The 25,801-nt window shown below is 41.6% G+C and overlaps 1 protein-coding gene across 1 annotated transcript in view; it reads right to left on the bottom strand.

Annotated features, from left to right (window-relative positions):
* cerk (ceramide kinase) overlaps positions 1-25,801 on the bottom strand; it is a 42,494-nt gene that overhangs the window by 11,787 nt on the left and 4,906 nt on the right. The window contains exons 2-10 of the mRNA XM_047575834.1: positions 15,643-15,771; positions 13,035-13,157; positions 10,455-10,580; positions 9,796-9,862; positions 8,046-8,191; positions 3,114-3,188; positions 2,811-2,963; positions 1,018-1,123; positions 499-578 (exon numbers count right to left, since the gene is read on the bottom strand). Of these exons, the coding sequence (XP_047431790.1) occupies positions 499-578; positions 1,018-1,123; positions 2,811-2,963; positions 3,114-3,188; positions 8,046-8,191; positions 9,796-9,862; positions 10,455-10,580; positions 13,035-13,157; positions 15,643-15,771 (1,005 nt within the window). The remainder of the gene's footprint in view (positions 1-498; positions 579-1,017; positions 1,124-2,810; positions 2,964-3,113; positions 3,189-8,045; positions 8,192-9,795; positions 9,863-10,454; positions 10,581-13,034; positions 13,158-15,642; positions 15,772-25,801) is intronic.

Below are 25,801 nucleotides of genomic sequence, written 5' to 3'. Positions count from 1 at the left end.
GAGTGTCACTAAAATCAGTTCCTATTTTCTCATCAATAACTCATCAAGAATCTCATCAAGAATTTCGCCATGCTGCGGGAGGAAGAAAAAAAAACAGACAAGAAAATGGAGATTTGACAGGGAGAAGAAAGACGGAGACAGTGTTATTTACACTCAGTCCATCTCAAGGAAAAAAGAGAAAAGTGCAAATGTCTCCCTGTTTTTTTTTTTTTTTGTTTTTTTTTGTGTATGCAACTTCAAGGGAAAAGAGACAGACAGCGTGGGATCGTCTCATCTCCTTTTGTTATTCCATTTCATTTTTTTTTTTTTTTTTGTCTGTATTATTCTCAAAGCGCCAGCCTTTAAGAATACTCATTTCCACCCATCTCAGAAGTTTGCCGGTGGTTCATAAACCGACAAACAAGCGGATAACGAGGAGGAGAAATGAGAAGTGCGCGTTTCGGTGTGATTGCATTGGCGCATTCCGAACAACAACAAAACCAAACCCAAATCTTGTACCTTTGCCGGAGTCTTCCTTCTCCTCTGACATCTTGATGTGCCAGTCCTTTGATGAAGGCTTGTGCTGACAGACGCTGCACCTGAAATATCAAACGTAACCTTGTTTTCCACTGTTACTGTCAAAACTCAAACAAGCTCCAGTGTTTCATTACACGGGGATGATTTCAGTCTGTCTTAAACTGTCTTCAAAGTGCGCTCGGCTATTTAAATGTTAGTATTTCTTTTTGTTGGAATGGCTCAAAGGCATCTGCAGGTGGAAGTGACTTTTGCAGCACAGTCATATCACCTTTTACGGTGTCATTAAACAGAATAATGGTTTCAGCCTGGATAACGAACGCCCATGTCTGCTCAGAGCACATCAAAACCCGAAGCACTTAGAGAGAGAGGGCCCTTTGGACAAGACTGAATGAGCCGTCTACAGTAAATTAGGTGACAGAGTAAACTACCACATCTGAGCACAGTCAGATAAGTCGGGGTATCGTGAAATAGTGTTGACGTGCCGCAGAATGCTTTACTCACCCCGATCGGCACTGCAGCTTGTCCCTCGGGTTCCCCACGTCGTCCTCTGACGGGAGGAAAGACACGGTGCCTTCGTAGTAGTTGTGGCTCAGAAAGGTTTTCACGCCTGCGACAGAAATCGGAGGAGAGTTTTATTAGTTGAAATCACTTTCAACTTTAATCAGGGATTTAATTAACTCGAATTACACCTAACGAGGCAGTTAAATTGTTAAAAGGGGGCTCTCTGCATAATTATCTGGACCATTCGACACGGGGGCGTCGTTTATTGGCGATCGATACCGTCCTCGTGTTTGTGTGTGTGTCTCCTCTCTGCAGAGGGGTTCGGCGGCACGCGAATGTGATCATTTTGTGAGAAGCGTTTCCAGACTGAATACATTTGTAAACTATCCTCACTTTTCATTTAACACTGAAAACAAGCTTATTCTTTTCAGCGTGTAACATTACACGCTTGGCGAGGCGCCGTCAAAGATTTTCATTTAAATAAATGTCTATTAAGTCCCTGTGCTGCTGAATGTCGGCAGACTGGTGACAAAATACCTCTGCGAGGAATTGGATAGTCTCACCAGAGCAGCAACATATGTGATGTTGAGCAATTAAAGTATTAATTAACAGCAATTAAGGCATTTGTCAAGTACGCTTTGAAGTTATTTTGCTGTCAGTATCTTTGGACTGGGCTTCTAAATGTGTTTCGCCTCGGATCTCGGCACAAGGGACTGTAACATCTCATCCTGTTTAATAATAAATGATCAGTGGGTGGTACATGTCTGAGTAATATTCACATGAGTGACAGGTCCAAATGTTTCCCGGAAGAACAATGTATTATCACAAGAAGGTCAATATTATTCCTGATAGTGGTTTTAATGTTGTGGCAGATCGGTTTATTCCCAGAAAACCTGGAGCAGAGAGACTTTACTCTCGCCACCATCACTCCGGAACTTGCTTTGGTTGATTCTGTAAAGCGTCTTCCGACGATCTGAATTGTTGTCGGCGTCATATACATGAAGTTGAACTGAATGTCCACTGCGTCACTGTTTTTAACCGCAGTAGCAGTGCCAGTCTGTGCACCACACAGTCCACTGCTTTGGTTCAGACTGACCCTGAACGCTGGAGCAAAACCGGTATGTGGTGGTTGAGATATTTCAAAGATTAATAATTTTTGCAATTCTGTTGGGAGCTCTATGTGAACAAGCTGATGGATCTAGAAATGGTGAGCTTTATTATTGATCTCCGCATAAAAGTTTGATTAAGGCCAACTTTCTTGTTTATACGTGCATTTTTTTTCCCTCCACATCTTTAGTTGCTTAAAACGCTTTGATAAAAGAGGTCTGTGTTAGGGAATTATTTTCCTCTGTTCAACCGGCCGCAGTTTAATTTTGCCTGATTTCACATCTTGCATCATGAAGTGGAAGCCTGTGTTCAAATGTTCAAAGCACCTTATAAGAGCAAATGTTTATGTTTAGCCCTGTTGGGAGGAGAAATCTTGTCGGTTTTACTCCTGCAGATCTACACAAAACCCACTTATACCGGAGGCCCGAGGCCGTGTGTTATATTTAATGATGACACTATCAGGTTATGAGTCTGGTAATGCGTCATTGGGATTTCATTACGGGCGTGTTCCAACCGATGTAGAGATCCGCATGTGATCGTGCAATTGTCCATCACCAAATAAATCCCACCCAAATGGTTTGATTGACCTGGCAGATCTTTGCCCAGCATAATCATTTCCCCGGCTCCGGACCAACTTTAAACCACAACAGTTTAGGTTGGCCTCCGAGCTAGACCCAGCAACCTACCTGACAGGTCATATCTGGCGGGACCAAGCCACCTCTTCCTCTCGCTGTCCGTCAGTACGTCTCCATAGAAACCGTAGCCAAGCAATGAAACAGAGTATCTGAGAAACAGCTCGTTGTGGTGGACTGAACAAACATCCATAGGCTGAGAATCACCTGTTGAGAATAAACAGGTTTGGTTACATAAACATGCAGTACGCCAACATGACCGGTCAAAGGTTCACCAAGATCAGATAGAACTGAAAACAGGATGTAGTGAGATAAGAGACAAGTGTTGTTCTTTGTCTTTGCGTGACTTCCACTTACCGACAATGATGTGTAAAGCAGAAGTAACTGGGTCATTGGTTCCTACTGTCGCGAAGCAGATACAGTCAGTAGATCCTGTTGGATGGAGAAACAAAGGCGGTCAACCATTTGAAAGCTGGTACTGACATGCTAAAGGAAAAAAAATACTTAAATTCACAGAACAAACGCACAATTCGCAAACTTCCACTATCAAGTGAGGGAACTTTAGATGTAAAACACTGTTTTTACCAATGATAGATGCCATAATTAAAAAAGGAAAAAAGCAACATCTGATCCAGGGATGCTTGGAAAGACGAGTACGTACAAATTTACACCACTGTCCTTGTGGCCTACCAAGAATAATTAGCAGAACACAAATCTATGGAAAGTCTTTGACGGCACAAATGGCATATGATGTACACATGTTCCATTATAATTGTAGTCCTTCCCTATTCATTTAGGTAGTCTGGAATTACTGCCCAGAGTGTTATAAAGATGGCTGTCTGTTGGAAGAACTTTGCTTGTAATTCCTGGAAAACAGTATTTTTAAAAACCTAATGCCATAGTAACACACATAGACCTCCATTACTGCTGGCTGTGAGGCTGCACTTAGCCACAGTTTAAACTTTAAACTGAATGCTAATAGCAGCGTGCTATCATTCTCTTATGGAAAACGTTGACATGCAGCTATAAAGTAAGCATGTCGCCTGTTGTGTGCAGTCGGTTTGGTCATGGAACAAACTAATGGCGATCACGGTAGTTATTAGTCATTAGAGTTGAGAATACCTATAGAAAATAAGAGATTTTACTTGCTGAACAGGTCCCATTAGTGGATCACCCATTGATGTATATAGGTCATGTACATTCCCGACAAGTACCTACATGCATGAACATGCATGCTTCAGCACCGGTTTGGCTGGTCAACCCGTCCCAGTAGCTGTCATTCATGTTTGTGAAACAGTTTCTTTTTCACTGTTACAGAAAGGAAGTGAACCGGATGGATATTCTCAGTAATATTGCAGTGTGTTGTTTGGGTAGAACTATTATTACATTAGACATTTGTGAGGTAACAAAATGAAGTTTCAGCCCATGGTACATTATATTAAAGTCCTTGCATTTACAGTATTTGAAGTGGGTGTCTGTGGAGACATTGCCCGGGACAATCACAAGCCATGAGTGACAAGTTATCCATCATCACATTGCAGTACTCAATCTGTCATAGACAGGAGGTGGTGCTAATACTTTATTACTAATTGTCCAAGAAGAATAGCTGTTGTCTAAGGTAACAGCTTATGGGGATCCAAATAAACTAAACTAAACTAAAATGTTTGGTTTACAACCCAACCTGCAATTACCACTCATTACCATAGAGGCCGCCAAAAAGCAAAATCTAGATCTTCAAGGATACCGCTTGTTCACGTGTTGCTGTCTGATCAAAAGGGGCGATATAAAAAATGTTAATGTGTGTAACTCTGAGTCATAAATTAAATCAGTCATAAAAGGCCTGCTCATGGCAGAACTGCATGTATTTCAAAGCTGCAACCGAGTAAGGAAAATTTCCTTGAAAGACTTTATTAGGCAGAAGCAAAGAGACGTCGCAGTCATAAAGTTAACTAATCGGATAGCTCCAGGCCCCGGGCTATCATCAGCACTCTGCAGCCAACAAATGACGGATAAGAGGCATCCCCTGCCTTGTGAGAAATGTTGAGTTTGACATTAAATTTTTCAACTTGAGAGGTAATAAAGCCCTATCTCTCTTTCTGCGCCGCATGGCGTAATTTCAGACCTATCTGCCCTACTTTGATCATCTTCAAGTGGTGAAATGGACCTACTGCCACTGATAAAAGACAGAGAGTGAGTGAGAGGAGGGAGTGAAATCTAACTAGTGATGTTTTGAGCCGGCTCACAGAAGCGTGACAGCGGAGATCAGGCCTGTCATTCAGCGGCGGACGCACAGATGAGTATGAAGATGAGCTCCCTCTCTCTCCCTCCAGTTTTTTCCCCCTGACTTTCTATGAATATCACTTATCTGGCCTTTGCTTCTTCTGCGCCGAGCCTCGTAATCACATCCGAACGCTTTCCAATTGCTCCTGACAGCCCTGCGCTGCCTGCTATTTTGCCGAGCGCAAGAAATGGTGACAGATGCCATTTGACTCTTCTGAAGATACTCAGCAAAAGCCAACTGGCTTTGAATGGATCTCACTGGCGCACAGATGTTCTGTCCCCAGACGCTCAATGTTTTATTCCTCTTAAGTTACTCAACCACAATAGCCTGTTGGCATATGCAGAGGAGATAGAATAAACTGTCACAAGGCATATTCTCAGTAGAGAAGCTCCAGTTTTCATCTGTATTTCTCCCCAAACTGTCTCGCCAGTAAGATCATCTTGGCAGTTAGATCATCTTTATCTCTGGAATAACAATGGACTCTGGATGCTTTATTGCTGCCCCAAAAAGAATATTTTTGCTGTTTGAATGCTCAGTACATCATTGTATTCATTGCTGCACTAGCAGCAATATCTTACAGCAAAAGCCCAAAAACCCATCTGCACCACGTGAGTTGTGATCAACAATATACCAGTTGTTTTTTACTTGCGCTTTCATTGTGTCAAGCTTGACTGCCATTCCTTTCCACACTACAGTATCTCAAACCAGCGCAATGGGAATGTGTCAAAAAAAACCACACATGTATAAAAACTCCATGACAAACGAGTTGAGGACTCTTTAATTTGACCCTTGGCACACAGGACTTTGATTGAGCAAGATAAAGATTAATCAAGCATTAATCAGTAATCAACATTAATGCAGGGGCTGTACATTCTGTTTGCACACATCACTTTGGCAAGAAAATGTCTCTTAGTCTGATCTAGAATAAAACCTCAAAGGCTGGCAAGAGAAGAGCAAAGTGAACAATACTTCAAAAATAGCTCACAAATACAGACTTTATCAAATAATAATGATAAAATAATGGACATTGTAGTTTTAAACAAACAGGTCTAAATACTGGAGTTGTTAGGAACTATTTTCTGTTCATAAATTCATAAAGGATTGTAAGAGGAGTGTGAGGTAAGTGGTACTCAGTTGAATGCAATTTCCAGTCTCACCTCTAGATGCCACCAAGTCAGACAAACTGGACCTTTAAATGCACAATGCGCTAGATTAAACTGACCTGAATCAGAAATATTGAAAATGAGCTCTTACTTTTAAGTCATTCTCATCAGCATGTCTGCACGTATCAAATGTTCTTGAGTAGGTTAGAAAAAATGTCTGTTTTATTCTATTTTTTATTTAAACGCGCTGAGGTGAGATTGGCCACTTCAAGGCTTGTGTAACCCAGTGTGCACGATTGAAAAACAAACCAAAGCACATTAATTATTTTCTATAAATCTCTCAAGAGCCCTCGTATTAAGACGGCATGCCAGTGATTTAAAAAAATTAATAAAATAAATCATTGGAACAATTTGCTTGAGATCATTCATCACAGTGGCCTTGGGTTTTCACTGGCAGCTTGAAGTGTATGAGTAGAAGTGCTGTAAAAGGTGCAGGACACAAGCCCTTTATAAAGACGCACCCACCGTTTTCATTTATCTTCTTTTGTAAAAAGGCCAAAAGCGAGTCAACACATCCAAATCATGGCTGTAACAGGCCTAAAATTCATGTACCACATTCCCAGACGATTTTCAAACTCCTCTGTTATTACCATCAAGCTGTGCACAACATAGTCTCACATTGGCCTTCATGTGCTGTATTTCTATTCTCATGAAAATTACAGTGATTTCAAAATGTCACTCAGCATGTTTCCATTTATGGCACTTGGTATGATTGACCCTCCGCATGCCCCTATTGGGACCTCCCACCCTGTTGCCATAGAGATTCTCTTATGTAGCTCAGCGGAATTGGATCAGTGCATGAAGTTCTTCACAGTTAGAATTAGAAGAAACACTTCTGGTGGATGTTTATTTTTGAAAAGTTTTTTTTTTTTTTTTTAATCTAGCATTTCACATTTAGTACAAACATGCATCACCAGACTACCGTATCTTGGTATCTTGACACTGAACAAAAAAAATAAAAAATTAACTGCTGTGAGCTGCCCTTTGTGGTGGATTCAGCTACACTGTTATATTACATGTGTAGCTCAAGACAGGACAAGAAATAGTGGGACAAGACATTTTTCATTACACAAAAAAAGGGAAATGTCGGGAACGTATTACATTTGGCACCACAAAGGAGATAAATTAAGTATTTTTTTCCTTTTTTTTTTAACTGAACAGAAAAATTTTAAAGGTGGGGACCCACAAGCTGACTTTCAAGAACTATCGTGTGATGTCAGTGCGAGGCTACCGCTGTACACCGACATCTGAAAACTGCAGGCAGTCGACTTGGTGTGTCGCAGCTTTAAAAAGAAGGCCTAGGTCTTTTATTCTTCTAATCAAGATTTGATTGTGAGAGTGATGTGAGAGTCGTGCCAATAAGCTATATTTTTGACAATATGTGTTATTATTCACATTATATTCAACTTTCAACTTTATCTTTTCAGAATAGTTACAAAAAGCATTTGGGAAAAATGTTTAGTCGCTCTGAGATTGTAGCTGCAGCCAGCTATCTAAGCTAGCTGCAGCAAGTAGCTACCTTAGCTTTGACTGGCTTAGAGGTACTCTGGCCCAATAAATACACAAACTTAAACCATCATTAAAACATAAAGCTTTACAGATGGTGGGTGTTTTCTGACAGAACCTCGGTAGCCATTTTGCTAAGCTAAGCCATCCAAAGCTGGCCTTAAATTTAAGTACAAGAGGTCCTCTCATCCTTTATGTGATGTGCCACCGTCCACAATGTCAACTTGTTATTTTCAAGTTTTTAAAAAAAATCAGAATAAAAACCCAAAACTATTAATTACTGATGCTCACCATTATGTCATGTTTTTTACGTGATATACAGCAACTGCCAAAGCCTACCTGCAGGAATGATTCCTATGCGTAGCTGACATGGCACCAACTCAGCATCTGGTTGGTTCTGGTCCACACCGTGGTCAGTTTGGGTCCTGGTAACCAGCCCATGGAGGACCTCGCTAAACATACCATCTCCACCCACACACACCACCCTGTAGAGAAAGATGAAATCAACAACTCCAACATGGGTTTGACACGAAACTTCATTTTTGTCTGACATAATCACTCCATTACAGGTACATGTGTCTGCAGTTAAGCATATATTCATGAGAAAATAACTACATAGCCAGAAACCTTGATAATAATGCAACTAGGCAGCGAGTCCAACTGTGAAAGTGAATATGAATTTGTGAATGTCACACTTTGCCACCAGGCATTACAGCTTCTTAAGTAACTCAAAACCTTGCAGAAATGGGTCAATAAATTATATGAACTGCAGAGTAAAAGCATAATGGACTCTAACCCTGCTCTTGTGGACCGAATATCTGATGAATAGAAGCTGGAAACGACAGGGCACTAAGCAAGAAACAGGACGACCCTTTATGCTTGCCTATTAACTGTATTTTACCTTGGCATGGTCTTTTTACTCGCAGGCCTGAGCGACAACATGTACAATTTGAGCTGAAAGCATGACTTGTGCCGGTAAATTCTATAATTAGATGTACATGATTGTCAGATATACTTTTCATTTGTCGTAAATGAGATGTGACCAAGCAAACAACAGGGTTGTTATTTAGTCACAGGGGCTGACATTTTAAAACCTTAGAGGACTGCCGAAATATGTCAAATTCTACATGAATTTTATACAGGCATCCATATTGCCCAGTTTGTCCTACTGAACTTTGCCTTTTCCCGCTAGAGCCTCATTGAGGTTGACATTTGTAGTTTTACAACCGCTCAAATAAAAGTTAGTGCGCACATTCTAACATTGCCTGAAGAAGAATTGCAGACAATTTAGTTATCCATTAACTTTTCATCCATTGCCATCATCAAGGCTATAAAAAATAGCTTAGTGTTTTGGTTTGTGACCAAATAGCGGCAAAAAACGTGTTTCTATTAACTCTAGCTTGTCCACTGTTACTTGCCCTTACTTGGTGCTAAGTAGTAATGTTGGAAATGGTGATAAACACCGTCTGCTTTTGCTGCATTTAAATTCCGTATTATAAATAATCCAAAGGCCACACACAAGTTTGAAGAAAATGTCCTAACACATAGGGGGTCTGCAAGCCCTAGGGGGTCCGCGGAGGTACTGCAGGGTGATCAAATCTTTGGTTGATTAGACATTTTTTCGTATCTTTATTAAAGGGAGAAATGGAGGTAGAAGACGTTATCTTTCTATCAACACTTCACTCATTCAGTGATACAGGAGCTGTGTCAACAGCGCACCGTTTCATACAGAGCGCCACACTAGACTTGTCAATCTAAGCCTCCTGTATACAGTAGGCCCCGCCCCTGTCGCTTACGAGCCGATCAAGAGGCTGCATATTAGACTGCTCCTTGGCCTGAAAAACGTTGAAGATCCCTGCCCTGTCAGTGACTGAGTCAGACTAACATAAGTGGTTACGTGTGAGAAGGACCTGTTTCAGTAATTACAATCTGACACAAGCCAGGTCTCTGCACTTACTGAAAACTCAGCGCCGCGTCTCTCAATAACTTTATTAACATATGAACAGAGAAGTGTCAACTCCATGTCATGTCCATTGAAGGGCCGGTGTTCAAAGCCTGAAAGCCGCGGCTACCTTGCTCAAGTACTCACCCGTCGTATTTATCTAGATTGGCCTCCGTTTCCAAGTGGTCCCTGGCATGATTGGCACGCTCCGTCACTATAGAAACAAATCAAATGGAAAACACAAGTTCAACGGAGAGCAGAAAACATTGCGTGACTTTCGTCGCGCCATTTGGAAGCACGAATGCATGCAGTTTGGAAACATTTACTGGAACCCCTCCCTGGAGCAGATTAATGTCCAGAAAAGGCAAATCCACACAGTCACAAAGCAGCCTAATTCATCTATTGTATATTAGCCAGCGAAATGAGGCCTGAGCCCAAGGAAACAATCGCTTCAACGGCAAATCTGTTTACCACGCACATAACACAAACACAGCCCTGCAGTTCACAGCACGTGTAGGAAGCCTTGAGAATAGTATCCACTCTGAAAGACCATCAATACCCCAGACTATTTGTAGATGTTGCAAACACTTACTGAATAATAGATGTGTTTGGATACCTAAGCTTATCAACTATCACAGGCTTCCATTAAGGTGGTGGCGTGATTAATGGCGCTATACGCCAAATCATATCCTTGCAAGTCTCTTCAGTCCCCACGAGAGGCCACGGTGGCAGTGGAGATCTATATGTCGGCCATCGAGGCTCATTTTTTATTTAAATGTTCAGGACTGCAACTGATGGGGGCTCACCAATCACATCGGTGGAGATGCCGGCGCGGCGAAACATGGGAGCCACCTTCCGCTCGTAAATACGCTTCCCACGCCGCTTTCCCCCGAATGGATTGATGTATACCAGAAGGCTCTTTGGTCGGTTGGCTGCAAAGTGAAGGAGATGGTCATTAAAATGCGCAGTCTTTACCTTTTTTCTTTCTTTCTTTTTTTAATATCACAAATGCATAACTGAAAACAGCTTGATGAAGTTTTCATTAGCCACGGACCTTTTTCAAAATGCTCCGTCAACCTGACTGCTCCCCACCCCAAAATAAATGGCGTGTCTACGACTACGGGAGGAGTGTGAAGCAATCCGGAGGCACTGCATCATTTGGTGATAAACCTACAAAGTGCCGCGATGGAGAATACTAAATGGCTTGTTTATGTTCTGTTGTGGAAGACTGCGTTTAGGACAACAAACCTAGATGTAGCGGCTGCTCGAACCCAAAACGAATGGGCCGGGATCAAGTGCTAAATGAGCACGGAGAAATATCGGGTGCCATATTGTTCGGCAGTAAGACAAAAGTTCCATTAGATTACATAAATGGATTGTCAATGGGTGATGTAAAGGTGTACGGTGGAGGGGACTAACGCTATCGAGCGCGCCGGCGATTCGGCGTCACAATGAATGTGGTTAATTTCCTCGAATTGATTCGTCCTGCCAAGCAAAATGGGATCTGGAACACCATTTCAGATGGTTTAATCCCACCTCGCACACTTATTACCACATGCTGGATACGCACTAGCTCCTGCAGAGCCCAATCATGTGATCTCTTCGCTAGTGTATTAATGTCGGGGTGTAAAACAATCCATCCTGCTTACAGTTATGTCAGAATTGTAATAAAGGCAAATGTGTCATCTAATATGTTAATACATAATCTGAAAACACATTAAAGTTTTTCTTTTAATCCAAATCAGATTATATCTCATTTTAATGAAGAATGTGCTGTGATATTGCGGATTGTGCAGATCCTTTAAAGCGCAGCTGGACAGAAATATATTTTTTATACGGCATGACATTCTTTCAATGTTTGTGACGCTGCCATTTATAAGTTTTATCAGGTTGCCGTTGTCGTTGCTAGCATTCTTCATGTCTGTGCCTGTGAGGCGCTGTCTCAGAGACAAATGGAGGAGGCTACCTCTGCTGCAGGTTTGCCCCTGGGCTGTCCTGAAGGTAGGGTGCAGAACGTAGTGCTGAAAAGAATGAACCGACTTTTATGGTGTGGATGTACAGTGCACACGTTCCTTCCGAAAGAAGAGCTTGTGTAAAAATAGGTCCAATGTAGAATGTCATCAGAAACCAATATCTTTATATATGTATTGTGGCAAATGGGTATGTTTCGGTCATTGGATTTTCAGTTCAGAAAAGGATATTAAAAAACAAAAAATGAGTGGTTATTTGATTTTCCTTTTAAAATTCCAAAAAATTTCAAGGCGTTTTTTCTGTATCGGGGTCGAGAATGGATAAACAAAGCTCTAAAAACAGTCAATTGTCATTTTCTGTTTCTAAAAATGGGAATGAAATCATCATTAGAAGACAAAAACAAAAAAGCGCCATTTTTTCCATACCCAATATGAAAAAACTGGAGCATTTTTGTTTCTGTCTTCTAACGATCTTAATTTTAGAAACAGTAAAGTAGAAGCAGTTTTGTTTATCCATTCTCGACCATGATAAAGAAAAAATCCTCAAATTGCATTTTTTAAAATATTGCACATAGCTCTCGAGTTACTCCTTACAAATGTTACATACAAAATGTAATGAGCAAATAAATGACAATATATTGAATTTAACTCAGCAGCTTATAAATGAAACCAATGGTTCCCAATAGGACCAAACATTTTAGTAATTTTTTTTTGTCATACCATTAAGACAAATACAGTCTTATTTCAGAATTTATTTCACCACCTCTGCTGTTTGAAATATTAAAATTTCTACATGATTTCATCAATTCGTCTCGAAGACATGAAGAAACCGCATAGAATTGGCGTTGCGTATTCTAACTTGTTCATTGCACTTTAAAATAGTGACATAAAAACAACGAGAAGAAATTGACCTTTAAAATACTGCGTGAGAGTGTTGGTTGTTTCAGCCAAAGGGAGTGATAAAAGCAAACTGAAGATTATTAATCTTTGGGGTTTTTTTTCTCTTTTTTAAACAAAATGAATTTGTAAACAGTTGTTTTACATTAATATTTTGCTTTAGTTTGCCTCTACTGATGTAGAATCCTGACATACAGCAGCAGCATTAGTCCTTTGGCGAGTTGCTAACTTTTGCGCTGCATGTTAGTCTCTTGGTGTGGTAATCTATAAACCACTCAGACAAAGAACTGAGTTGCATGCCCCATGTGCACAATCCTTGTCAGGTGTTAGAAGTGCTTAGTAATCAAAATGCCTGATCCCTACAGTACATCCTGATCCCTCCACGCATAATATACTGCACCGTACCTTTGATAGCAGTTTAATGATTATTGAGTGTACTTGTGTGTACCATATATGGTTCACAGTCAGTAAATTATTTTGGTACAGAGTCCATGGCCGTATCTGATGGTGAGAACGTACTGAGTGATGCCAGCTGCTCGTTCGTTACTCGGATCCACTGGTCGCGGAGTCCCTCGCTGGCACAGTGGAAGGTGACGTGACTGCACCACCAGTGGTGCTGCCGTGTCCTCCTCACGTAGGAAACTGTTCAGAAACAAGACCACAACACTCCAAGGGATTAGCAAGCAAACACAACACCATAGCTTTTTCCAGATTGCACCTTATGTGCTAAAAAAGGCCCCTGATTATGTCTTCTGTTTGTTTCATTTTTCTTTGTGCAAAGCATCAGAGCACCTTTCCAGACATGAGTCACTCAGTGTGTTTACATGCACAGCTTAATCGAGCTATGCTCGAAATTCGACTTTCTGAATGCAACCCTTGTCCCAGTTTACAAGCAAAGGAGAAAAATGAATAACTGACAGGAACATGTCTTCCTCCTCCACACTAGGGGGCAATTAGTGTCTTTTCAGTGGGATAATACCAACGCTTTCCGGTTGACCTATTACGTCATATAATAAACAAGAGTCGGTCATGCGGCAGACCGGCATTTCAAACAACAACCAGGTGGATAATGTTCACCTTTTTTAATCTCATATGTAATGTGCGTGCTACTTGTGGTGCAGATAAGGTGCTCGCTATCCCTCAGGTGGTTCTTCTACCGGCTCCGTTTACCTTCTTCTTCTGCGAGGCCAGATTACCCCACGATGCAGGGGGAGTTGACGTTATGTCTAATAATTGGTTAGACAGCAGGAAGACGCAGAAGAGAGGTTAGCAATTAGCGGTTGTTATCGAAGCAGAGCAACTTATCTTTTTTGTTTTGTCTTTTTATTGTTTGGATAAATTGATAAAAGCTGTACTTTTATTTAATCTATTTCAGGATAAAGCTTCTTAAATCCTTTTGCACCTGCTATACAAATGAATGGATTGAACTTGAATTATTTTGACATTTTATTACTTTATTTTTTATGAATAAGGTGCTGTCATCTGATTTTTTGTGTTTTGAGGAAAATTAAAAATGATAAATAAAAAACTTTATCGAGCTATCTCTACCAAACATATTGTGAAAAATAAATTAAACTCGTGTTGTCTAACCACGAGCTGAATGGAGCCGAACATAGTCGAATGAACAGGCCAAACATACAGTTGACGTCACCTGGAAGCGCCAGATACTCAGCCGAGCAGATTTGGTAGGGTGAGCAGATTTTGCTCTGGGGTCATACGCCAGCGCAGCAGTTGTGGCACATGTCCGGTTAAGTACATACATGCTGGAGAAAGACGATTTTCAATCACATTATCTGGGTGTCTTAATTGGATAAGGAGAACTCAGATTTTAGTCGGGGTAACGTGTTTACATGCACTTAAGCTGTCCAGTTAAAGTCGGACTAAGTCTTGCGACGTGTGGTTCAGTTTGGGCTCTATAGCAGGTCTTTATGTACATTCATACTTTTCACATGCTGAATGCTTTCGGTTTCAATACTTGGCCGTACTACAGTGTAGACTTCACCCTGAGATTGAATCCTGAGATTGAGTTTTGTCCTAACCAGCCAGGTCAATCAGATATGTGACTGAGTATGTAAAGCAGCCATGTGAGGGAATGTAAGAAGATGATCCAGCTGAGCATAAACAGCACTCATCTGATAGTCATACAATAAGCAGAGAGTTGCATAAAACCCTGCCAGGAACATTACTGAAATATTTACATTAAGGAATGAAATTTTACCCGCTAAGCACTTTGACAGCAGATTCCCTCACTAAGCGTTTCAAAGCCAAATTATCACACTAAGCATTTTTGTCATCAGATAGAAAAGTTAACTTTTCAGGCAAGTTCCTCAAATCACACACACAGTACCTCGTAGTTACAGTGGCGGAGAGGGTGGTTCAGGCCGGGCGTAAAATCATCCTTTAATAGGTTACATAATCAGGATGTCAGTGGCGGGACGTGGCTTTGAAGCTTCCACAGATTGTGGGTATGCAGCCGTGTCAGACCCGACACACTCTAATGCCAGTAAGAGCTCACATTAGCGAGGTAATTTTTAACATTTGGCTGCGATCAGAAATGTAAATCCGATTTTGTTTGGATATAATCTAATGGCTGCGAATCAAGCATTAGCCTCAAAGTCACTGGAACGCCGCCATCGCAGGGACCCAGTCAGCTAAGCTGTGAGGGACTCTCTTGTTAATGCATTACTTTCTAACTATGGAGCTGTCTGCGGGCTTATTTCCAGTGTCAGATCGCTTATGATTGGTGGAGCTAAATGCAGCCTCTCGGCACATTTAACCCAAAATGGGGCTGTGATGTTGTATTAACCTACTTCAGGAAAATGAAAGAGACAGTGATGTAAACTGGCTCCGGGCTCCATTGTGGGAGAACAAAAGACACTGAATATATTTCTTAAAAGGGAACTTTAGTTATTTAGTACTGTACTACCATGAAGCTTGATGTCTTTAAAGAGCAATAACGATGGATCCTGTACTTCAGACTTGGCAGAGTTTCCTTAGAGCTACAGAAGATACAGCGCAACTTCATCACAAGCCAAGAAGTATCCTCTGTGACTCGAAAAGTAACTTTGATGTGCAAAAAATGAGGGAGAATCCCCTTAAGTATATATATATCAAAGTAAGTTTGTACCTGTGAATGAATAGGGACCGAGCAGGGAGTGCTGCGTCGTCTTTTTCTGACTCTGCGTGTCGTCTTGGTCTTCATCTTCTGCTTTGCGGACGGCCACTATTTCACACACCTGTACCGCATGGCTGAGAGCTGCAAAGACATCGGATTAATAGTTTAGTGAATCACCACCATCTTTTCCCTGAATACTAAAATCTCACATGCACAAAGACGCTCTTAAAAAAGCAAAGCAGCTTCCGTTAACCAAAAGAATTTAATATGTTTCTTCAAACTATTAAATCTTCAATAACCAGTATATATATATATATATATATATATATATATATATATATTTACATTGACAATGAATGAATCTCGATGCTATGTGTAACCTGTAGAGACAAACCCACAAAGAATTACAACGCTGCAGTTTCCCTCTGCTTTACGGAGCATGTTTCAAAGCGCTGTTTTAGTTTTATGGACCACAACTTTTACTGCTTATTGTTCTGGTTTCGCTGCACCAATCGGACCCATTTCCAGATGTGCTGAGCAGCTGTTTGGTATAAAAACCCAGATAAACCCAGTGCAAACTGCTCGGATCGATTAGATGAAAAGTGAATTTTTGCTCAGCACGAGTGAATAGATATTCTTTATGATAGCTTGATGAGATTGAACATGTCAACTTTGGGTGGAAATATCAGGAAGGTGGTCATAATGATATGTCTGATCGGTGTATATCACACTGAGAAATATGTAAGGTTCAGAACTATTCATTTAGAATTGCATGTGAATTCACATTGTGTCGGACCTCATCTGTGCATCTTCGGTAACTGGAGGAGCACGGAGATAAAGAGTCGGACAATTCCCTCGGGAGGTGGCAGAGACCAAAAATGGACATGAAAGGACATAATAAGCAGCCAGATGTACAGCTTCAAATGAATGCTAATGTGCTGAGATATGTAAATACGGGTATGTTAGCTAACGCATTAGCCAATTAACATGTGGTCAAATGTCAACGTGTTTACAGGTTGTTTCCTCTAACCCCCGAGGGGCCAAAATTGAGTGAGCGTAGCTTTCCCATTGATATCAAACAGGCTCCAAACAGTCGCAAAGGTGTCACGAGTTGAAATGATTTCAGAATGGTAGCTCATAATTCCTTTCACGTGAGAGAGCGAAATGAATGGGAATAATGCGGCCATGTCCCAAGAGAGTTTTGTGAGTGTTCAGGAAGGAAACGCGTTTTCTTGTTCATACTTCCCAGGGGGGACGGAATTCAGGCTGCCAGATTCAACTGACTCGGGATGAAAGATGCTTGGCAGGGTTTGAATGGTTTGCGGAATTTGTTGGTACCTCCTGGCAGTGGTGACACGGGGTGGGACCGAGCTGCTAAGTGACTTTAAAAAGTGGGTGTAATGCATTGTGTTGAAAAGAGTAGTTTGGGGAGACACTGGCGAGGAGACGGGGTTTGAATAGGAACATCTGTGTGTGTCTACCTGTCGATCGTGATTGACGTATTGGGCTTATCATGGACTAGACTCTGACCTTAACAATCTGGTACTTACTTGTAGTTGGAGAAAACCGTTTTTATCCAGTTTCCTTCCCAAATTAATGGTGCGCCAAAGTCTCATTATCGGCTCCAGTCACAAGGTGTGGTGAAGCTTCTTGGGTATCTAAACTATGTTATAAATTAGGTATGCTACACCTCAGTCCACCCCCTGGTCAGAGGGAGGCTTTCCAGTTCAGTAGAGGTAGCTTCCTTTAGTCCTTTCTGACAATCTTGTCCTTAACTGAGTATCTTTTGTCATTCAGTCATAGGTAGATAGCTGAATCATGGCCGACTATCCTGTGTTGTGAGTGGTTTGGTTTTCTTTGCCCAATGTACAAGTCTGTTCATTCCTCACTGCACTTAAAACTACCTAAACCACATTGCTCTGCTTTTTGCCGGGCGTCTTTCATCTTTTTCTTGGTTTCTGCTTCAGTGCGCTACTGGGTTCGAAGTGAACGGGAAGGCATTGTTTTTTGAGAATTCTCTTGAGTTTCTCGGATAGTCCAGCCACGTAGGTTGTGAAGACTTGGGAGGAAGAGGAAATGTTGCATTATTTTCACATTATTACTGGTAAGAAACCAAGGCGGTCTTAGATTCTGAAACTGAAGTTTTTCAGAAGGGTCAAATCAATACAGTTTGGGTGATGCATAAATGTTCTCCACTAGGTCTCACAAAATACAGGAAAATTTAAACCATTTCTCTCCACATCCAGAAATCCACAGCATCCAATCAAAATTGACAGCTACAAGCTGAGCGTATTCAAAGGAGCACTTCTCTGTACTTGTGGCAGGGACAATATTACTTGCAATGAGTTTAACTGACCTCTTCAATTGCGGCACGCATAGACATTCCAGTCTCTCCTACAAATTTATTCAGCTGATTTGGTGAAATGGATGGGAGGGAGCCTTGACATATTATTTCTCTCCTGGGAGTTTGGGGGGAATAGGATTTCATTCCTTTCTCAAATAAAGATGATACGGCGTGCAGGCATGAATAACTTTATGGCCATCGATATTCACACTTTGACAAATAGGAAGAAGAGTTATGGCCTTGCAGGCTTTATTTCAGGGTCGAGAAAAGAATCCCATAACAATGAAGAGATTCACCACAACTATTTGAGAAATGCCAACCTCTGCTCTGTGGCCAGGCTGATTGTTGGAGTTGAATTGAAATATGTAATAGAATTTTCTGAACTACCTGTCCTGTCAGGGGCATAAGGGGCTGTCAATGTATCAGACATACGTATAGACCAGAACATATAGCTATAGAGTTCCTAATTCACCTGGTCTGTTGGGCTATGGACAGAGAGAGGAAACCACAAAACTCATTCAGACAACTACATGGCAGCACATTTGAATCTTTTTTTTTTTTTTTTTTTTTGTAGAGACAGTGCCGGAACAGCAATTACTTTTTCCACTGATGCGTTCTAAATGGTTCTGCACACATGGGATGTATTTGTAATTGCCCTCCTTCAGCTGGAGCTGGTTTAGTATTAGCCCATCTAAAGTCATGCGCTCATCGTGGAACTCCATAACCTCCAATTGAACAAAAACCCATTTGAAGTCTCCATGTTGACTTAATAGCAGCTAATGTTAGTTATTAGCATGTGAGAAAGACAAATCTGCAGATGTGAGGAGTGGAATTGCTTATATTTTGGCTGGACAGGTCCAATTACGGTCAACTGACTGAAAGCCGACCAAACTGATATCATCATATTGGTTAGCAGAAATCACTGTAACACAATACATAGAGTATCCATCCTAGGAGGCAGAAGGAGGGAAACTTTTTTCCATTCTTGTCTGGGTATTGAGACGTGTGAACAAGGAAATGTATTCTGGACCAATGCCACCGGAAAGTACTTTCCTGGTCAGATGTAGTTTGGCGAAGGCTCCAAAGCTGCGCTGTATATATGGCACACCTACAGCGTAGAAGTGACCCACGACTATAAATCAAACTTAGGTCTCACCTGCAGCCAAGGTGGTGACATAGGCAACACCTTTTTTCCCGGGTACTATGAGCCTTATCAGGAAAACCGTAGTGGTTACTCATACCATCGGTATCTCAGTTAGGTCCTGTTAAGCTAGCGTGGCAAAGGCAGTGAGCCAGGCCTTGGCCGTGAAGTAGATAATTAATTTTTCCAACAGTGTCAAATCAGGTCAAATTTCCAGAATATTGTCAAAATATTAATAGTGGCAGATGTTGCGCACTTGGACAAGCAAAGAGACTTCCGGGTATGTACCTCTCTTTCCGGAAACAGCTGGGAATACAGAAATACATCAGTGCAATGTGGCCATTTGCAGTGCAGTTGCTGTGCACTAAAATATACAAGGGGTATCAGGATCAGTCATGTTATGGATGGGTCGCACACATGTAGCTTCAGATTCTGACTACATATGTGAGAGTGACCTGGTTGTGTACAGTGTATCTTGAGGTATTGTTTGTGCTGTTGGTTTAAGTGCGCCCTACGCACGTGCATGAGTTTCTGATAGCCCAACCTTAAGACAGCCATGACTCAAATCTACTCCTGCAGCTGTTGTCTTGAAAAAAAAAAAAAAAAGTTACATCTGTAGTCGGGATTTATCACGAGATGTTCTGACGAAAAGTGTCAAAAATCATTTCATGCAACTGCGCACAGATAAGCAAAGGGATGCTATCTTTGGCAAAATGTTGCGCGTTGATAGTGACAACAGCTGTGACAGGATTGGGATATTTCATCATGAAATTTGTCTTGTTATTTCGTATCTGATCATCAAACGTGTGCCCGAGCTGTGCCAAAACACCCGGTGGAACACATTACAATATCTCATCTTGTATCTTCCACATTTACATGTTATCTTAAGCTCCCTGACATACGCCGGGGAAATCCAGAAAATGAAAAATGGATGAAATCTTTCTGGGCAGATCTACTTGTGTGAAAGACAAAGAGGCAGCATTTCCGACTGAGTAAGTGTTGCTTCCTCCAGTCGGGGGGCTTCTTTGGACATCTTGGCCAAATGAACCCGAGGAACAAGCGCAAATCCAGCATCCCAGTGAACTGTGTTGGGAGGAGGAAACAAAAGCTCACACTCCCACATTCAAACACTGCTCCGATAACCCTACCACACACACTGGCAGAGGCATAAATGCACACACACACATGGTCACATATGCACACACAACAATCCCGCCGCCACACACACACAGAACATATACCCCCGCACAAATTCCCCACTTTTTAGCTCAGTTCAGTCCCTAAGCTACATGCTAAGCCCTCGGCCATACAAGGCAGATCCTCTCTGCTCTGCTCTGACATACTTTTCTTTGTGCTTGGAAAGAATCTTAGCGCTGGCAGGCAGCCAGCGTGTACTGCCTATTCACACCACAGGGCTCAGTGTGCTTCTGTGAGCCGGGGAGATTTCTGTTTTCTGCAACCAAAATAAAAAAAAAAACAAAGCCTGCTTTCCAGGAACACTGGAAGGGGTAGAGGCCCTTATTTTGTAATGTCTGGAACATGTTCTGCACTTGGAGGAAAGCATTCAAATGTTTGTCATTGTTGCTACAAAGCTATGCTAACACCTGCAAACTGATGATAGGGAAGCTAGCTTTCAGGTCCTGCAACCATTTTGGAATGACTGGCGTATGTGATTTGTTTTCATTACTTTATACATTGAAGGTGTCGTGGGTACGCGAATATGTGATATCCTAACATAAAGACTATAAATATGAGGCGACAGCTACTTGGTGTTTGCAAAAAAAAATGAAATCTGGCAACCAGGAAGTCACTGTCTCGGTAAAAGAAATGGCAAATAAGACAAAAAATCTGTAATTTTTATGCACAAACCAGATATTTAGCTTGTATAAGTGAGGTGGCAGGCTAATATTCTCAGCTTTCAAACAGAACCAGGCAAGATGTTTCCCCATTTTCAGAAAGAAAATCAGTGTATGACCTATGGCGTAGTGGTCTGGGATGCAGCTTTGGGACTATAGGATCACAGGTTTGCACCCTCCCAACCCATGTCCATGGCTGAGGTGCCTTGAGCAAGCTCCTAAGATTCCCTGGATGCTGAAATGGTCTGACTGTACACACTGCAGTCTGAACAAATTGATAGGTTGCGAACTGATGCAGAGGAAGAGGGATCAATAAAGTAAAATTATTATTATTAAAATGTCAAACTACTCATTTAACTTACAGCCCAGGCTGTACATGACATTCACGCAGGTTTTTTTCTTTGGGTTCTGTGCTTCAACACATCAAGTCTGCAATAAATGAACTGACGGTATATGTCTGTGAAGGCTCTCAGTCATCCAGGTCATGGTAATCCAAATTATTATTATTCAACGGACGGTATATTAAAATCCTTAGTCTCAGCAATATGATTATTTCATTGATTGTGTGTCTTGACTCAGTACTGTCCAATTACATTTGGTAATTAGGTGTTTCAAGGACTCTGTCTCAAACTTACAGAAAGTTAAAGCTGAGACTTGGTGCTTTATTTTAATATTCATCGTATAATTTCAAACTCTCAAAATGTACCAAAGCACAGACTCTGTCCAGATTCTTACCATTTTGGCTTCATGCACGTGTGGATCGAGATGCATCTATTACAGAAAGCTGGCATTGTAAGTATTTGGACAGAATCCATGCTTCAGTACGTTCACAGTGAAATCGTCTTGTGAATATTAAAATAAAGTACCATGTCTTAATTCAAGTCACACAACAAGCTTTGGTTTCCCCAAACACGAGTCTCGCCTAAGCTGCCACGGGAATACGGCCAAGTTCAACGAGAAAATCCCACCAGGAGAAACACAAAGACAGTTTCACTAACCCCGACATGTGTAACTCCGGACCTCATATTCTGGCAATGGCAAATGTGTTGCTTTGCCGTGAGCGTGAATGTAATCCCCAGCTCTGGCGCTGTCAGTGCCTTTCTCCTCTGAGCTAGAAGCATGCAAGTCCTCAGGGCCCAGAATGCCACAGGTTTCCACTGTAACCACATGAGATGGATTAACACCTGTCGGACAAAGGCCACCTTAAAGGGCCAGAACCAATTTATACTACACATGATTTATGCTACAAAATCACGGGTTTCCCACATTTCTGACTTGTTATAATGAGGCTTGTGACGTACAACTTATGACTGCTTGGGCTAGACTTCCATGGATGGGCTCCATAATCTGGAACCATCAACAGGGAGTGAGTAGAAGTGGTTCAGAACTATTAGTACCTGGGTCTACAGCTGGATGACAAACTGGACTGATCAGCTAACATAGACTTAGTCTACAAAAAGGTTAGCCCTGTCTCTATTTTCTTTGATAGGCTAAGATTGTTTAACATCTGCCAGAAGCTACTGGACATGATCTACCAGGCTATTGTTGCCAGTGCCATCCTCTACACTGTGGAGTGCTGGGGAGGAAGCACTAAAAAGGAAGGGAACGTTGTGGCTGGAAAAAGTCATACAGAAGCCGGTCTCTGCGGTAGGGGCAGAGCTGGTGTCCCTGACATCGGTGACAGATGCAAAGACTTTGAACAAACTCTGGTCCATCATGCACAATGTCCACCACCCCCTGGAGAAGCTTCAGTGACAGGCTGTTGACTCTGTCCTGCTCCACGGACAAGTTGAGGAAGTTGTTTGTCTCTCAGGCCATAAGACTTTACAACACTTCTCTGTAAATAAACAACTGGACGGTGGTCATTGGTGCAATGATATGTATGATAGACAGATATATATACAAGTATGTATAATCCAAACATGAGCAACATGTATGTCTTTTGCCAGTGACTGTTTCATTACAGTACAGGATTAGAGCCAGTCTCTAGTCATGACAGAAGGCACAGATGAGTGCAGTGTTTCTTTCAGTATTTTATATTACAAGAAGCAATAAAGTTTAAAGTCAGTGTAGTGGCTCTTTAACTACCTAGAGGGCAAGAAATTCAGCCCTACTCAAAGAGGATCACGAGTCTTGGTTATAATTTCCGATAATAATGGAACAAAGGGGATCTACATGTCAATGTAATGGAGCTTAGGAGGTCAACTATATTCAGCTCTTTCGGTAGAAATACCATCCACCCAGTAATTTAAGAGTGTTCTCCTGAACATGAACCGTTGTTCCTTCTTCCACACCCACAATTAGGAAAAGAGAATTGGTCCTTACGGAGCACAAAGGCCTCTAGCCTGGTGGGAATCCTGCACAGTGTAATGTGGCATGATTTCTGTTTGAGCCCCTGCCTTTTGCACTTCTATGTTCTCCATGTGATCTAAAGTGAAACTTATTTGACCTTTTCATTAAAACCAATTAAGCTTTTCCCTATTTTCTGTCACTTGTAAAGAGTGTTGCTGGAAGTTCACAATAAAAGTGGTCTACTAATTAAGGAACTGCTCTGAAGACTAGTTTTCTACTTTCGCACCAAGCTGATGGAAGCTTGTGACAGATTGCTTCACACGGGCATCAGCTCCAGGCACGGCACGCCTACAAAGACAAACTTTAGCCTTCTTGGTAAATAGTGCGTTCCTGCAAAACAGTTTACTAGAGCATTATTATAAGCACTTAATGTGTTCTACACAAATAACTACTGTTATATTGCACAATAAGCAGATGATGTTACTCACCATATGTTTCCGCCATTATAAGTCATCTACACCCATATTTCATATTGGATTCTGGCTCAGAAATGTACAAATGGATTTAAAAGTTGCCTGTTCCATTCGGTGACATCGCTTAATAGGTTTTACAATTTGCTTTTAGAATTCCACACCAGCATTATGTATCTACTTGATTCTGCGTTTACGTGGTGACCATCAGCTGAAAGCCAAGGCTTCCACAAAACCTACCAAGGTCCCTAAGAGACTAAAGACTAGAGCCAGTATAGGATAAATAATAACTACAAACCATGCCAAGCTACTGTAGTAAAGTCCTTGAATGACCATTTGCCCTCTTTAAAGCCTGGTCATTTCCACTTCAAACCGATCTAGGAGCTTTGACAAATATGCTATTCTTGTACAGTAGATTTGTTGATACAGCAACAGGTTGGTTATGGTTAGGGTCATGTGAGCACAGGGAAGTGACTCAGAAAGAGCGGCAACAATGAGGTCATCTAATGGAAAAAATGTTGTTTTTGACATTTGCTGGTTCCAGCATCACAAACATGAGGGTTTGATTTGTCATAACATAATAAGAAACTGAACACCTTTGGGCTTTGGACTGCTGTCCAAAAGGAAACATTGGCGGAAAATGACTATGGGCATTTTTCCCTAATGTCTGACATTTCGCAGACAAAGTGATGAAACAGGAAAATAATGGGCAATTAATCGATGAAGATAATTGTTAGTTGCAGCCTTGCTCACAGCAAATAAGCTATGATAGCTTCCTCCATTTTGGAGTATCTGGGTCTCCGCTCCCTCAAAGGTCACCACTGTCAAGACTGCGTGTTATTGGTAAATGGCACAAATTTGCATGTCAAAGTTCACCAAAGTTGAACTTAACGAAATCCCCTTGGAGGTAAAACCGGCTGTTTTAAATTCTAGTGTGAAACACTGCTGCTGGACCTTTAATCTAACCCTAACCCTAACTCTAACCCTAGCCCTAACCCTAGGGTGGAATTCTTTCCCCCCATGACAATAACTCTAATATGAGTACTAATACTAAATTGCTAAAAGCAAATTTCTTTGTGATTGATCGACATACATCTAATTAAAGCATTTGATTGACGTTCCTGCTCATCCTGCCTCCCTAAAATAGGATGGCATCCCACCTGACAGGATTCCACCACTTTCTCACACGCCATGCTACGCCATGCCACGCCAACAACGTGGCCTGAATGCTTTGTCTTGCCTAACGTGTTTTGGCCATGTATAGTGAAGTCACCCAAACCCAGACATTCCTTCATCTGCACTACTGCAAAAGAAAAAAAAAGAAAGTGTCTGACAGATTTGGAGATGACTGCACTGAATCTGATCCTAACTCGGTATACCTTGAGCGTTCATGCGTTCGCACAAGAGATTTTGTCTTTGTGTATATTTCTGACAACACGGCACCTGGCCTCACCTTCTTCCAGTCCTTTGACAACAACAAGCTGTCATCATATTCATATGCGGCTGTTGTTCTCTGCACTCCTCCCTTTACACAGTGGATCAGCACGTAATCCCTTTATTGTTGCTGTGGTTTGGTGGTGGCGATGTGTTAGAGGACAAGCCAGTGCAAGCTTAAGGAAATGTTTGCTTTCTTACATTTTCCCACAATGTTTATGTCATTCGCGTTCCGCTTGTACACATAGCTTTCCAGTTGACATGTAACACTTGTGAAAAAGACGATAAGAATTAGACGAGGCTGTAAAGCTGATAAAACTGATTACGTAGTAACTCGGAATACATAACAGACTGGTTTTCATCAACACGTCATCATGCTCAGGTTCATTAGCCTTGAGGATACCCAAATATCAGGTGTATGAATGCGTTCATTGTAATGAAAAGATACTGTTTTTGCAGCCAGTGATGCAGCGTAAACCTGCGCGGTTTACCCAATCTCCAGCTGTCGTTTTTATTTATTTATTTATTTATTTTACCCCAGTCGTGTTTATTTCTCCGTATCTCTCTCCCTTCCTCCCTCTGCAGCCGTCTCTCAATGTACAGACAGGGCTGTGCATTGAGCGCCCGCTTTAGA

This window comes from Mugil cephalus, chromosome 22 (genome assembly GCF_022458985.1).
Source record: "Mugil cephalus isolate CIBA_MC_2020 chromosome 22, CIBA_Mcephalus_1.1, whole genome shotgun sequence".
NCBI classification, from domain to species: domain Eukaryota; kingdom Metazoa; phylum Chordata; class Actinopteri; order Mugiliformes; family Mugilidae; genus Mugil; species Mugil cephalus.
The sequence above is the reverse complement of the archived record's forward strand: the minus strand, read 5'-3'. Positions and strand labels throughout refer to the sequence as shown.